The sequence below is a fragment of the Lygodium microphyllum genome, chromosome 1, assembly GCF_053477565.2.
Source record: "Lygodium microphyllum isolate KBCC chromosome 1, Lygodium_microphyllum_v1.1.10, whole genome shotgun sequence".
Lineage (NCBI taxonomy): Eukaryota > Viridiplantae > Streptophyta > Polypodiopsida > Schizaeales > Lygodiaceae > Lygodium > Lygodium microphyllum.
In genome coordinates this window covers 143,296,397-143,310,165 of record NC_141135.1, presented here as the reverse complement: position 1 = coordinate 143,310,165, position 13,769 = coordinate 143,296,397, and the positions used below count along the sequence as shown (strand labels likewise).

The window sequence follows — 13,769 nt, the reverse complement described above, 5'->3', positions numbered from 1 at the left end:
GAGCTAGCTGACAAGATGGGTACAGAGACATGGAATCAGCGAGTTGTCGACCTCCTGTACAGATCGAGTCCTGTGAGGACATATTGGATTTTGAAATTACACGGTTTGTAAGATTCAACCTAGTGTTAAGCAAGCAATGGCACGCAAAGAAGAGACCTATCATTGACTTCTCTTCTCATATTTATCAATTTGAGCAAGAGGACCGATGATTGTTGATTCGCAGAGAACCAAATCTCCAAGAACCAGTCTCTTTACTTTTGTTATATTTTAAATATTTCTAAATGTGTGTCAAAGGATGACACGGATAAAGGTGGAAGTTCCACAAGTATCCCTTCGGCCTTATCAAGTAAAATAAGAGCCCAATTTTCTGATGTATTTAAATCTAAACTACCTCTTGGTTTACCTCCTCATAGGAACGTGGATTATAGGATTGAGCTCGTCCCAGGAGCTAATTTAGTTGCCAGACCCTCATTCAAGATGAGTCTACAAGAGGAGAATGAAGTCCGTAAGGTGATGGATGAGTACTTAAGCAAAGAATTGATTAGACCTAGCTTTTCACCCTTTGCAGCCCCTGTTTTACTTGTAAAAAAGAAAGATGGTTCTTTTTAAATGTGTGTAGACTACAGGGCTTTAAATAAAATAGCTGTCAAGCATAGATATCTTATGCCTCATATTGATGATCTCTTGGATACTCTAGGTGGTGCTTCTATCTTTAGTAAGATTGATTTAAAAAGTGGCTATCACCAAATTAGAGTAAGAGATGAAGATATTTTTAAAATTGCTTTTAGAACAAGATTTGGTCAATATGAGTATTTGATTATGCCTTTCGATTTAACAAATGCTCCTGCTACTTTTATGATGTTAATGAATGATTTACTAAGATCGTACATGGGCAAGTTCGTTGTAGATTTTATTGACGATGTACTTGTGTACAGTAAGAGTATCCATGAACATGAGTCACATTTGGTGACAGTCTTTGCAACTTTGTGGAAAGCAAAACTCTATGCTAACCCAGACGAGACAATTCTATGTTTAGCAGAGATAGAGTATTTAGGTCATATTGTATCTGTCGATGGGATCAAGATGGACCCCAAGAAGGTTGTTGTGATACTTAGTTGGCTGACACCCCAAAATGAAACAGCTCTTCATTCCTTTTTGGGCTTGTCAAGATTCTAAAGGAGATTTATATACACATACTCGTATAGAGTTGCTCCTATGACCGATTTGTTGCAAGCTATGGTGCCCTATATGTGGACATCAATGCAACAAGAAAGTTTTGAGGCTATGAAACAAGTAGTTTCTACTGCCCCTGTTCTCAAGATAGTTGATCCTGAGAAACCATTTGTTTTAGAAACATATGCAAGTAGCATCGCGATAGGTGCAGTCCTTAGCCAAGAAGACAGGCCTGTAGCTTTTGAAAGCAAGAAGTTTTACCCAAGCCAACAGAATTGGCCAGTTCATGAACAAGAGCTTTATGCTATTGTTCATTGCCTTAAAGTTTGGCGGCACTATTTATATGGTGCAGATTTTAAAGTTTACACAGATCACCATACCCTTAAGTATTTTTGTAGTCAACCAGATCTTCAAGGGCGCCAAGCTCGATGGGCTGAAATGATGCAAGAATTTCATGTGGAAATTCTATACAAGAAGGGTAAGGATAATATTGTTGCTGATGCATTATCTCGTATAATGTATCAAATGAGCTTTACAATTTTAGAAAGCTCACTGCTTCAAGAAATAAAGGAAGCGCAGTTAGAGAACTCTTATATGGCAAAAATTTATCAGGCCATAGAATGAGACTCTTTGATTAGGGATGGACCAGATACTTTTGTTTCATTACCTTCTGTTATTTCTGCAGAATAAGGCAAGTTCATTTAAAAACCTTTCAATTGAGAATGGGTTTCTTAAACGAAAAGGCAAGATCTGTGTTTCTAGTGCACAGGAACTACGAAAGAAAGTTTTCTTTGATAGCCATGATGTCCCTTGTGCATGACATCCTAGTATTGACAAGACCATGCAACTTGTTAGAAGGATATTTTTGTGGCCAAATTTGGCCAAGGATGTTTGCCAATATGTCCAACAATGCTTTCAATTTCAAGTTAATAAAGCAAAAAGGGTGAAGCCACAAGGTCTGCTAATGCCATTACAAATTCCAAAACCTAACTAGAAAAGTATTTCCATGGATTTCATTGTCGACTTACCTAGAACCCAGAGAAAAAAAGACACTATCCTAGTGATAGTGGATTGCTTCAGTAAAATGGCTCATTTTATAGCCACTCGTGAAAGTGTGGAAGTTCCACAAGTCGCAAATTTGTTTATTGATCATGTGTTTAGGTTGCATGGTCTACCTACGTCCATTGTGTCTGATAGGGATGTCAGGTTTACTAGTCATTTTTTGTGTCATGTCTTTGATCGTTTAAATGTGTCTTTAAATATGTCAAGTTGTGATCACCCAAAAACAGATGGTCAAACAAAAAGAGTCAATCAGATACTAGAAGACATGCTAAGAGCATATGTATCTGATAAACAAACAGATTGGGATACGCATTTGTCTTTGTTAGAATTTGCGTATAACAACAAACCTCATAAGGTAACAGGTTTGTCTCCTTTTGAAATAAATTATGGAATGAATCCAAGTTTTCCTAGTACAGTAAGGTCGGATGAGAAATGCCCAGCTACGGCAGAATTTCTTACTGACATATAGGCTAATATTAAATTTGCTCAAGCCAAGTTATAGCAAGCTGCTAATAGGGCTAAGCATTTTGCAGATAAGAAAAGGTCAAGTAGGATCTTTAAATTAGGAGAAAAAGTTTTTCTCCAAGTACCAGCCAAGTCGTCTTGTTTATCGACGGGCAAATATCCAAAGTTATCTCCAAGATATTGTGGACCGTGGAAAATTATTCAAAAGCTAAGTGATGTAGCTTACCGATTGGAACTTCCTCCTGGATGTCGTGTTCATCCAGTGTTTCATGTTAGTAAATTAAGAAAGTATATCTCACGTGATGATAATCTAATTGATGGTATGGTACCTTTGCAAGAACAGGATTCAGTTATTGACCATGGTCCAGACAAGATACCAAATCGGAGAGAGAAATGGTTGCGTAATCATACTCTCCACGAGTATCTAGTTGCCTGGAAGAGTCTACTAGTTACTGATGCTACATGTGAATCAGAAGCTCTACTTCGACGACACTTCCCATCACTAATCATTGAGGACAATGATTTTTTAAAAGGGGGAGAGAATGTCAGACATAATAACCTTCGGCCGTGCAAAGTAGCCCAAGACGGCCATTAATTAATGTGTCCCGGACAAGGGCAAGAAGTGCCAAGGTCCAAAGCTCGAGGGATACCCTCAAATTTCTTGCTAAATTGGGCAGGACTTGTCTATTTGGGAACACCGGTCGGGTGCACCATGAAAACAGGCCCTAGAAACCCGATTAGAAGGTGGGAAGAGGGTATATTTGGTTGGGAAGTGAGTAAGACACACAAGAAATAAAGAAATTTTCTTCTCTCTCTCACAAACTCTCTTAAACAAAAACATAGGTTTTTTTCCCCAAGAAAAGAGAATTTTATTAATAAAACCTTGGAGAAAAAACTGAGGTAAAATAAAAGTACAAGGAACTCCGTAAAGAATAAGTACATCACAAACACAATTGTTGTGTGAACAACCAATCAAGTGGGCTACAATGCCAAACCATCCAAGGAGCAGTATGACAAAAAGTGGTGAAATCCTATGTCACCAAAAAGGCTTCTCTTTTCTTCCTCATCCTCGCAAAAGTTTGCTTGCATTCTCTCCCATGTCCCACGGAGAGTGTGGATAATCTCTATACAAATCCCCGATAGAGTCTCTACTCTGGATACATCTTGAAGGTCAATAGTATGGCTGCATCTCATGGTCCAGATGTACCAAACTACAAAAGCTAGCAATCAACTCCCATCTGTGACAATGTCCTTGGGTCCACTGCACCTGTGAATAATGTGGAGTGGGGATCCTAATCAAATCCTTTCCAATGATGAGGATGAGAAAACAAAAACTTCCCTGAACATCCTCATAGCCAATGCTAGGGCTGTGTCTGTGACCCAGGATATAGTCCCCAAGGTCACCATCATGGTCTCTCTCGTGCCATGGAATATCATCCTGAGGGCTCTCCTCCATACCTCTTAGGCTCTAAGGAGTAGTATGGCAAAAAGTGGTGAAATCCTACGTCAGCAAGAAGGCCTCTCTTTTCTTCCTCGTCCTCTCAAAAGTTTTCTTGCATTCTCTCCCATGTTCCACAGAGAGTGTGGATAATCTCTATACAAATCCCTGATAGGGTCTCTACTCTGGATACATCTTGAAGGTCAATAGCATGGCTGCATCTCATGGTCCAGATGTTCCAAACTACAAAAGCTAGCGATCAACTCCCATCTGTGACAATGGCCTTGGGTCTACTGCACTTGTGAATAATGTGGAGTGGGGATCCTTATCAAATCCTTTCCAATGATGAGGATGAGAAAACAAAAACTTCCCTGACCGTCCTCATAGCCAATGCTAGGGCTCTGTCTGTGACCCAGGATATAGTCCCCAAGGTCACCATCATGGTCTCTCTTGTGCCATGGAATATCATCCTGAGGGCTCTCCTCCATACCTCTTGGGCTCTAAGGCAGCCCCACAGGTAGTATCTCTGTCTAATCTAGCTCACCATATCTCACGCATCATACTCGGTCCCAGCCATATCCAAGCCAAGTGCCAAGCACTACTAAGCTCCTATGAGCTTCAAGCCATAGGATCAAAGATATCTTCCTAGGCCTAAAGTTGTCATGTAGCCTCCTCCACAAGTCATATAAGAACTCATCTACAATTCCCACTTTTTGTGCCAATGGGGGTTGGCTACCGGCTGTGCTTTGATTCTGCTAATCTCTATCCTCCTCCTGAGCCTAGTTGTGTAGCCAAAGAAGGCTAGGTCACATGATCTATCAAGGAATGGATCCCTTCACACCCACTCTCCTAGATCCCACTATAGTTCTAGTCAATGCTTCAAAATAGTTGCAAATGTGTTAAGCATTACATGGAGTGGCAAATCGTAATGAGCCTCACAAATCTTCTCCTTTATAGGAGTGCAATATCCTTTGCATTTCTGCTTAATTAAAGGCCAAGAAAATTTATTACAGTTACATTGTCCCAGCTGAATGGAAGAGATACTTGTGAAGATTAAAATTAACCCAAGAACAAACAAGAGCTTATCCCAGCTGAATGGAAGAAACACTTCTAAAGATTAGATATTAACCCAAAAACAAACAAGAGCTTATTAGAGAGAACCGTACAAAAACAACTAAAATGTGATCTCCTCTTTAACTGACCTATTTAAAATTTTTATTATACCTGGCTCTATAGCAGTAGGTCTATCAAACATATCAGTGTATCTTATACATGTACAAATGTTTTATATACAGTCAACACGATGAAAAACAGGACAGTTTTTACATCCAACTCAATGAAACAAATGCCAGTTTTTACAAACTCGACCACTTCATTAAGCTCAACTAGATCTCAGAGTATCTTGCAAGCTTGGAAGGTGAGCTGCATGAATGGCATCAAAACTACTAGCTTATGGCATTCTGTCGCCTATTTGTTGTTAGCAATATTGGTGACTTGGTTCACATTAAGCTAAAACCCTAGTAGTTGATTCAAGTTTGCTCACACAAAGCCATTAGCTTCCATGAGTGATGAGACCATGGTACAAATTCCAAAAACCCTTTGGATCTGGCAAAATGACCTCATCACAATTTTACTGTAAGGGGCTTTCATGCTAATTTTTCCAGCCTTTGGCTGAGCAATAATTGGTGAGCAATAATTTTTCCAGCCTTTGGCTGAGCAATAATTTTTCCAGCCTTTGGCTGAGCGATAATTGGTGACTGACCTAATATAGGTTCCATTCCAAATAGAAAGCCGTGATGCTCTAATGTAGAAAAGAGTCTTTAATTTATTTTTAAAGGATGTTCAACCTAGATATTGATATCCTAAAGATTCATACCTTCAAAATTCCATTTAAGGGAAAGAATAGCTCCTTTGTGTGCTTCAATTCTCCTTTCCTCTCTTCCACCCTTGCTTATGAAAGAAAAGGTTCCTGCTCATATTTTCAAGTGTTCATTCCATGATTTGTCTTTATGCACAACTACAGAATCAATGATATAAAATTCAGTGTGTGAAACTACAGAATCAGTGATATAAAATTCAGTGTGTGAAACTACAGAATCAGTGATATAAAATTCAGTGTGTGAAGCCATCGAAACATTTTTAACTCAAACAAAACCCCTTATATAATGGTGGTGCAAAAACTTATCCACTTTCTTTGGTTAGAAAGACAGACAGTTTACTGCCTGCACCTTACCCACCATCTTCAATTATAACTGCCCAACCTAAAAACAAGCTGCTCAGATGTCTGTTCAAATTGTTCTTTACTGCTTGCAGCTCTGCAGAAGGCTCCCTCTGTCCTTTCAGAACTTGGAATCCTGCATTCCCCATTGCACCTCCAGTAATTGGCACAATCTTTCCTTTGAGGTTTGAGACAATGATTGTCTTCTTCCCCACCTCTTTCTTATTCTTTTCTACTCTCTCTTTGCATTCTTTTCTACAAGTCCCTCAAGAGGTTGGACAAGTGGACTCAAATTATTCCACCTTTCTACTGGCATTCATGACAAGATCTTTTGGGATCAGAGTCCACCCATACCTTGGGACAGAGGACCCATCTTTCTTGGGGGAGATTCTCTACACAGGTTGTTTCTACAATGGGAGAGTGGTTTCCTTTCTAGGATCTGCCCAATGACACTCAGGGATAGAGCCTTCAGGACCTCAATTGTGTCAAAGCTATGATAGAGATAAGATGGAGAGAGTGCCACATGAGTGGGAGACACATACAAACCACCTCTCAAACTTGGATTGGTCGCTTTCCCAGAGGTGGCATCCTACTTTGTGTGGTTTCAACAACAAAGAGAGAGCCTTTACTTTCACAATGGAGGAGAATTGGACTAAGACAAGTTCACAAGTATCTCTCATCAGACAATCAAAGTCAAGGCTCACTATTATAAGAGATCACACACTGATCCAGACCCAGTTACCTGCAGGATGGATTGATCGGGAGACATAAGGTTCGTCAGAAGAAGCCCCTTGCAAAGTTTATAGTGGAAGTCTTAGTTCAAGTCTTTTGAGAGAAGACTTGAACCAGGACAAGTTTGCAAGCTTTTCTCATCATATGATCAAAGTCAAGGCTCACTATGATAAGAGATGGTGCATGGATCTCAACCTATTTACCTGGAGAATGGAGGGATGGAGACATAAGGATTGTCAAAGGAGGCCCCTTGCAAAGTTTATAGTGGAATCCAAGGTAGTGGATATGGAAGAGTCCATTTTGATTTCTTGATAAAGCTTGTGAAGTGCCTTTGCTTGGTTACACTAGGTTAGAAGAAAGAAAGAAAGATATATTAACATCTACATAAGGCCAATGTGGCCTATGAAACAAAATCCAAAAGTACATCCATGTCTAATGTCATATCATCAAATAAGGTGAACATAACATTAAAATAAGTAATTGGCCTATGAAACAATGCTAAGAATAACTTTACGATGCGACTATGCTAGAGTGGAATCACCTCTAGTGTTGTCCCATTGGTAGAAAGAAAAGAAAACCTAAAGTTGACAAAACTTTATACAGGAAAATGTGGTGGAGACTGTAGGTTGTAGTTGATCTCAAGGTCTACACATGATCTCAGCTATGATGCGGTCCCTAACTACTCCTCCAATATGCATGGTAATGAATCTTCGGTGTCTCATGATAATGGATCTAATCTAATTGTGGTGCAGCCTCCTCCTAGCCATCATAATAATTTCTCTCTATTCCAGTCTGATTAGTGAGTGGACTGAGGTGCATGTGGTGCAAGCTACAGCCCCATACCTCTACTCCATATAGTTGTGTAGGTGTGACTAGGGTGTCAAACAACCATAGTTTGGTGCAAGGCTCCTGGAACTGTATGTGAGCACATTGACTCTCAAGTGCCCCAAGCACTGCATAGCCTCAAGCCAAACGTGCCTCTGATGCCCCTCTCAACATAAATCATGGGTCAAAGAAGGTGACTCCCAGATAAACATCTTCCCTCACATGCTCCACTATGTCTCCTCCAAATGTGAATTGGTACACAGATCTCTGATCACCCATGCCACTTAAGTATTGAAGATCATGGTTTTGGTCTTCCCAAGGTTTACTGTGAGGTCTTTGCCTCTACAAAAGATGTGCAAAGCATCCAAGTGGTGCTACAATCCCTCTAGTGAATCCGAAATAAGAACAATCTCATCTACTTACAATAATATTGGTATCAAGACCCCTACTAGTAGGCTGGCACCGACTCTTCCTCCTCAGTCAATGTAATCAAACACTTCATCAAGAAATAAACCAAATAGTGTGGGTGAAAGTGAGCATCCTTGTCTCACTCCTATGGTACTCTCAATTCTACCCCCCAGGTGCCCGTGCATGACCTATCACTATCTCATATAATCCATACATATCCCATCGTATACCTTCTAGTACTCCAATATCCTGTAATCTCTACATAATGCATGTATGAGGCACTATATCAAAGGCTGTGTGGAAATCTACAAAGAAACAATAGATCCTCTTGTCTCAAGTTCGACCCTCCTCGATAATGGCTCTGAGTGCGAGAATATGGTCCAGTGTGGTATATCCACATCTGAAACTTGCTTGTCCCTATGCTCTCTTGCCTTGCATCTTAGCCCACTCACCAAGTTCATGTTCGAGTATAGACCCATATATCTTGGCCAAAGTATAGCCAATCATGATAGTCCTGTAGTTGCTAGGGATCAAAGATCATCACTCTTAAAGAGTGGAATTATAGTATTATCTGACTAGCTCGTAGGGAAGCCCTCACATACTACTCTATTGATCATAATGCTCAATATGGATGCTAGTATATCACAATCATGTGAAAAATGTTCTACCACTAGCCCATCCTCATCTTGTGCCCTCCCATTTTGTAATCTATAAATTGCATCATTTTGTAATCTATAAATTGCATCCCTAACAATTTTCCAAGTGAAGAAAGACCACTATGTTGGCCTACAGGTTTGTGGGGGGTTGATACATGGCTATCCTAGAAGGTTATACAGTTGTCTTCCATAGTCAAGCCAAGCATCTAGCAATGTAATCTCTCCACTTCTCTTTGTAAACTAGTGTAAGTAGCTCTACACTCATCATCATACCAGCTATTTTGAGGAGCAGTAGAGAGTATGGGTCTAGATCGGGGCAGGGCATGGAGAAATGCATACATGGCTGATCTCTATATGGATTTTGCTAAGTCCCTTGTACATTCATCCAGCAATTTGCTCAAGTCAAATGTATGTAAACTATTTTGCAGAGAGCCACTATAGATGTGTGAGATGTCAGCCACAAAGTGGTATTTGGGATGTTTAGAAAGACAGTGTTCCATGTTTCATATGTCCACAAGAAAGCATGAAAGTCAAAATAGTATGATCTACTCCTATGTTAATTGGTCTCTTAGATAACTTAAAAATTTGGATGTCTGGTATCATTGTTGGTGAGCCTATCAAGTAATCCACAGTACTTGCCTCTCCTTTGTGATTCCAACATGTCAAAGTGTCAAATCCTGGCCATTGTGGTAGACCATTAAATATGGATAGTCTATGTGCACTTCCCAAAGCTTAGATGTGCCCCATAGGTACTCACTTCTATATCATGGGCTCTCTTGCATAGGCCTATCTCTTTGAACATGGTATTATCATGCATATAAAAGTCACTCTATCTATCTCTAGTGCATGCATTGCCCCCAATGCTAGCATATCTCATAATATCTTCTAGAGTACATCAAAGAGAGATCCATCTCATGTGGCATAGATTGAGTTTGTAGAAGGAAAGCAGCATATTGCAATGAACATATCATGTAGTCTTTCTGCATGTATCCTAATCCATAAGTACTGTGCATCATCATCTCTCTTTATTACCTACATCATCCCTTTGAGGTCTTTCCAGTATAGTATAGCTACATCTCCAAAACACCTAGTGCTTCCTGGTTTCCTAGCTACTCGATGAAATGCACTTTCCCACATGTATCAATGCACGTCTAGTAGTCAGCTACCTTTACATTGATGCATTTCTATGTACATGGCTATGTCTATATTTTGGAAGCTATCTTCAAAGTAACCAACATCCAAGCGTACAACTCCATTGCAATTCCATATTGACATCCTAAGTGCCTCATAGGTCTCGTACCATCATGCAGTCCTATCTATGATGATGACCCGTCCATCCTTGTAAACAGCCCATTTTCTCTCTTTGTGGGCTTCCAATTCTTTGGGCATGTGTTCTCTACAATGTGCTATCTATGCTAGGGTAAGATCCTCATCTAAATAAATCTTCTCACCTTTGGGGGCTCTCCTCTTAGAGAGAAAGGCCTTTTTTTTTTCTCTCTGCCCCCAAAGCAAAGGATTAAAGCCTTGGACTTAAGAGTCCTCTTTCCCCACATTCCAAGCACTCACTATAGGTACAAGCTAAATTAGTATATCATAGATTTGGATTCAATAGTGATCTTGTTTTTCCTACAAAACAAAAAAAACCATGAACAAGCAGTTCAATGTCTAAATCCTCAATTTTCTCCTCAAGTATCTTAGCATCTTCCTATGGGCTACTCTTCTCCTCCCATCCTACTACCCGTACATGTATCCTAGCTCGTCTCCTAGCTTCTTCTTCCGAAGTGGCATTCATTATCTTAGTCTTGTTCACTGATATTCCTTTATTCTCTTTTACTACCCCAATTTGTGGGTTGGCCTCTTCTATTTGCTTTTGTGTTGTTATTGCTACTTTGACCCATGAGTGAACCTCCTTTCACATGCCTTTAGTGCCTCTTTCTCTTTTTGTAGTTCTTCTTGCACGTTTATTTCTTTTTTCTTAGATGTGTTCAATTCTTCCCTCAATTCCAAGATCTCAGATTTGAAAGCATCTACCACTTTCTGCATTTTAGTTTACAGCATGTGCATTTCAGACAGCATTTGTGCCAGCAATTTTATTAATCTTTATCTATGTATCTTGCATTTCTACCTTTTGGTTTGCTGTTAGTTCCACCTGGACCCACTCCATATTTCTTTTTCCAACTCCTATCTCATAATTTATAGTTTAAAATGAATCATAAGATGAATTTCTTTGTACTTCCGATCATTCATGGTGTGTGAGGTCTTTACATGTCTATCAAATCCTAGGGAGATGGTCCAGCCACAAACCCTACGGCCATACATCTTGTACCGTGTGTTCTTAGAAGAGGTGTGGAACATGGCTTCCATGGCTGGTTGTGTTAGTTCTTGATCAGATTCGTCTCCCAGATATTCACTTTCCATGGTTTGATGTTTTACATTTGTTTGCATCATCCATTCCCATAGTTAATTGTCACGGCCAGGATCACTGCAGAGACACAACTTGCATAGCCACAGCCTGTAGAGACATGACTTGAGAGCACTCCTGCCACAGAGATACAACCTGCATAGGCACAACTTCCCCTAGTCGTGCATTCCAGTGCCCCACAGATAGAGAGAGAGAGAGAGAGAGAGCTGTCCCGCTGCTGCTGTGGTTCTACACTGATGTGCAGAGAGAGACAGAGGAGCAGAGCCACTCAGACTGTCAGCAGTCCACCCCTGCCTGGCGACACCAGTCTGCCCTTCAAACAGCCAGCCTCCCTAGACAGCCACATCCTGCCTTCCCTGTTTCGTCCTGCCTGTTGTGACCTCAGGTCTGACTGCCCTGCGCCGCCCGCATCAGGTCAGTATCTGCAGCAGATGTCTGCTCCCATGTCTTGATGGCGGAGCCAAATTCAGATGATATGGATCAGGCTGATGCAGCCGTGGCCACCGACATGGACGTGGAAGACAATGCAGTGGAAGAAGATATGGTGCCCTGCACTAATGAGATGGTTTCACTCCTACCGGATGCTCGGTCATCTGTCAAGCGCAGTAAGCATCTCCATGATGAGTCTACTGCTGCCCCAAGGGCCCAACGATCGGGTGATTCTCCACTTCGCTTGTATGCTTAAGTGACCTCTAATTCACAAGTTTTGCCTGAACCAAATTGGGAACAGTTGCTTGAGTTTGTGAATTTACTCTCAGAGGAGTATGTTGAACACAATCATCGAGCGATTCCTACTTGCATAGAAGAAAAGTTCTTGGATGTCCACATTGATACTCAGAAGGTTCTTTGCTCTTTTTCTGCTTTTCACAAGCAAGGTGTTGTCCTCTTCTTCACCGGAAGGATTTCAATGCTCACCCACATCCATCAATGGCTGCAATCTCTTCTTTAGACTAATTGTGTCGAGGAGACTTGATAGGCCTTGGCAGAGCATGGCGATGGACTTTATTTTTGAACTTCCTAGGACACCTACAAGGAATGATGGGATACGGACTCTCATTTGCAAGTTTAACACACACGCCCGTTTCATTCCAGTGAGGAAGAAAATGAAGGCTAATCATATGGCACACTTGTTTTTGCAGCATATCTTTAAGTATCATAGTATGCTAGAGTCGATCGTAGATAATCGAGACCCTCAGATGAACTATTTATTTTGGGATGGGTTGTTTGAGAATATGGATACCATACTGAAATTCTCATCATCCTTCCATCCATAGAAAGATAGTCAGTCTAAGGAAGCAAATTCCATAATGTCAGATCTTTTGAGATGCTATATTTCAAACCACAAGATACAATGGGAGTAGTATTTGCCATTGGTTGAGTTTGCTTACAAGAATACAATGCATAGTTCCACTAGCAAAGCTCCATTTGAGGTGATTATGCAATGTAATTGAGGATGATTGTGAGGTTTTCAAGGGAGAGGTCTGTGATGACGAGGACGTGAAATTTTGAGATGCTTTAATCTTGTCAATAACATTTAATTAAGTTATTAATGAAATACGCAAGGTTGTTAAGTGCATGTGGTGCAAGGCAATTATTTCATGGTAATAGGCCAAGGACCTAGACGACATAGTGGGTGTCAAAGGTTAAAGTTGTGATAATCATGCCAACTAGGCTTTGGGCTTCAAGTGGTGTCAGTTTTGACCCTAGGATAGTTGTTTGGCCAATAAGTATTAGTGTTACACTAAGGACTAGCATTAATTAATTAATTAATTAATGTCGCTCTAAGGGTTAACAAAGTGTAGGGACCACTTAGGTTGCAAATAGCCTACCCAATTTAATTATGGATGGGCACATTTAATTTTGGATAAGGTCAAAGCGCTGAAAATAATTTTCAAGATTGTTTAACTCTGAAAATTATTGAATGGCTATCATCTTTGTAAAAGGGTGCTAGGGCAAGTGAATAATTACCCCTATGAAGGAAACTATCCAACTAGCATCTTGCTACATATTCTCATCATGTAGCATTCATCTATGCATCTCATTGTGCAAAGTACCCTTAAGCACCTTGTTCACATCAAATAATGAGTTAGCTCCACTGGCAGTACAGATCTCTCTATCCTATTCCTTCATCAATAATACCATTTCACGTGGCTTGAGTACATATTATTCATTTGGAAATTTGTGAGCCAGTCATACCTTTACCCCCACTCCCACCCCCCGTCCCCTTGGACAAAGATATATCCCATAAGAAAAACCAAAATAAGAAACAAAAGACAAGAAAAGTTCACTATGATTTTAGATCGCCTTTCTAGGTATCGGTAAGTTAGTGCACAACCAATGAGCAACCTTTGTCCGATACCTTGGCCTCTC

General features: G+C 40.4%; 1 protein-coding gene across 4 annotated transcripts in view; it reads right to left on the bottom strand.

Moving 5' to 3' along the window:
• Positions 1-13,769, bottom strand: part of LOC148041763 (uncharacterized) — a 342,622-nt gene that overhangs the window by 308,521 nt on the left and 20,332 nt on the right. For all 4 annotated transcript variants that reach the window (XM_087682239.1, XM_087682236.1, XM_087682246.1 and 1 more), the window contains exon 4: positions 6,015-6,107. In XM_087682239.1, the coding sequence (XP_087538365.1) occupies positions 6,015-6,107 (93 nt within the window). The remainder of the gene's footprint in view (positions 1-6,014; positions 6,108-13,769) is intronic.